The sequence below is a fragment of the Penaeus monodon genome, chromosome 31 (assembly GCF_015228065.2).
Source record: "Penaeus monodon isolate SGIC_2016 chromosome 31, NSTDA_Pmon_1, whole genome shotgun sequence".
Lineage (NCBI taxonomy): Eukaryota > Metazoa > Arthropoda > Malacostraca > Decapoda > Penaeidae > Penaeus > Penaeus monodon.
In genome coordinates, this window is record NC_051416.1 from 10327067 (window position 1) to 10327814 (window position 748).

Sequence of the window (748 nt, forward strand, 5' to 3'; positions counted from 1 at the left end):
AGAATATGCCTTTAGATTATAGGAATATATTCAAGGAAAAATATACTTATACACCTATTGATAGACAGTAATAATAGAGATATTGTACTCATGTTGATGTATATTACAGTTTTGGGACTCATACTCATACTCGTAATGAAGTTGTAAAGTTGGGAAATATGAAAGGAAAGTGAGGAATAATCTGAGAGTGAGGCAAGGTGTCACCATAACATGTATTTATGTGTCTTTTAAGAGATGGTGCACATATTCTTGCACAGTATTTAGGCATTTTATATAACATATAATGTAATAATTTTACAGTTTTAAGCAATGTAAATAGGTTGTTCTTATATTCATTTCTTGTTTCTTGTGCCATTGTATTTTGTTTACGACTATTCCAAGGGGATAAATTAACAGATTTTTTAAGAGATACTTTAATATTTTTTCATCTTTATTATTAAGTTCTTTGCTAATGTAATTTATTTACCCTCCCCCCACCACTCAACAGATGATTTCCGCAACATCGAAATTGAAGACGTCACACGGGCTTCGGTAGACCAGGTTGATGCGGCCAAGGACATGGTGAAGAAGCTACATTTCAAGTACTCTCCAGAGAACTTTGATAACCCCGATATACAGACGCACTGGCGGAACATCGAGGCTCTGGCCCTGAACAGATCCGACCTGGAAGAGCTGGTGGATTATACGGGTTAGTTCGAAGGGGAAGTAGGCTTGGATTAAGGGAGTTCGGATGGCTAGGTCTCTTTGT

The 748-nt window shown here is 36.6% G+C and overlaps 1 protein-coding gene across 1 annotated transcript in view; it reads left to right on the top strand.

The window, feature by feature from the left end:
* The window catches only part of LOC119593026 (X-ray repair cross-complementing protein 6-like), a 22197-nt gene that overhangs the window by 19427 nt on the left and 2022 nt on the right, over window positions 1–748 (top strand). Inside the window, 2 exon segments of the mRNA XM_037941923.1 lie at window positions 193–212; window positions 442–688. Of these exon segments, the coding sequence (XP_037797851.1) occupies window positions 193–212; window positions 442–688 (267 nt within the window).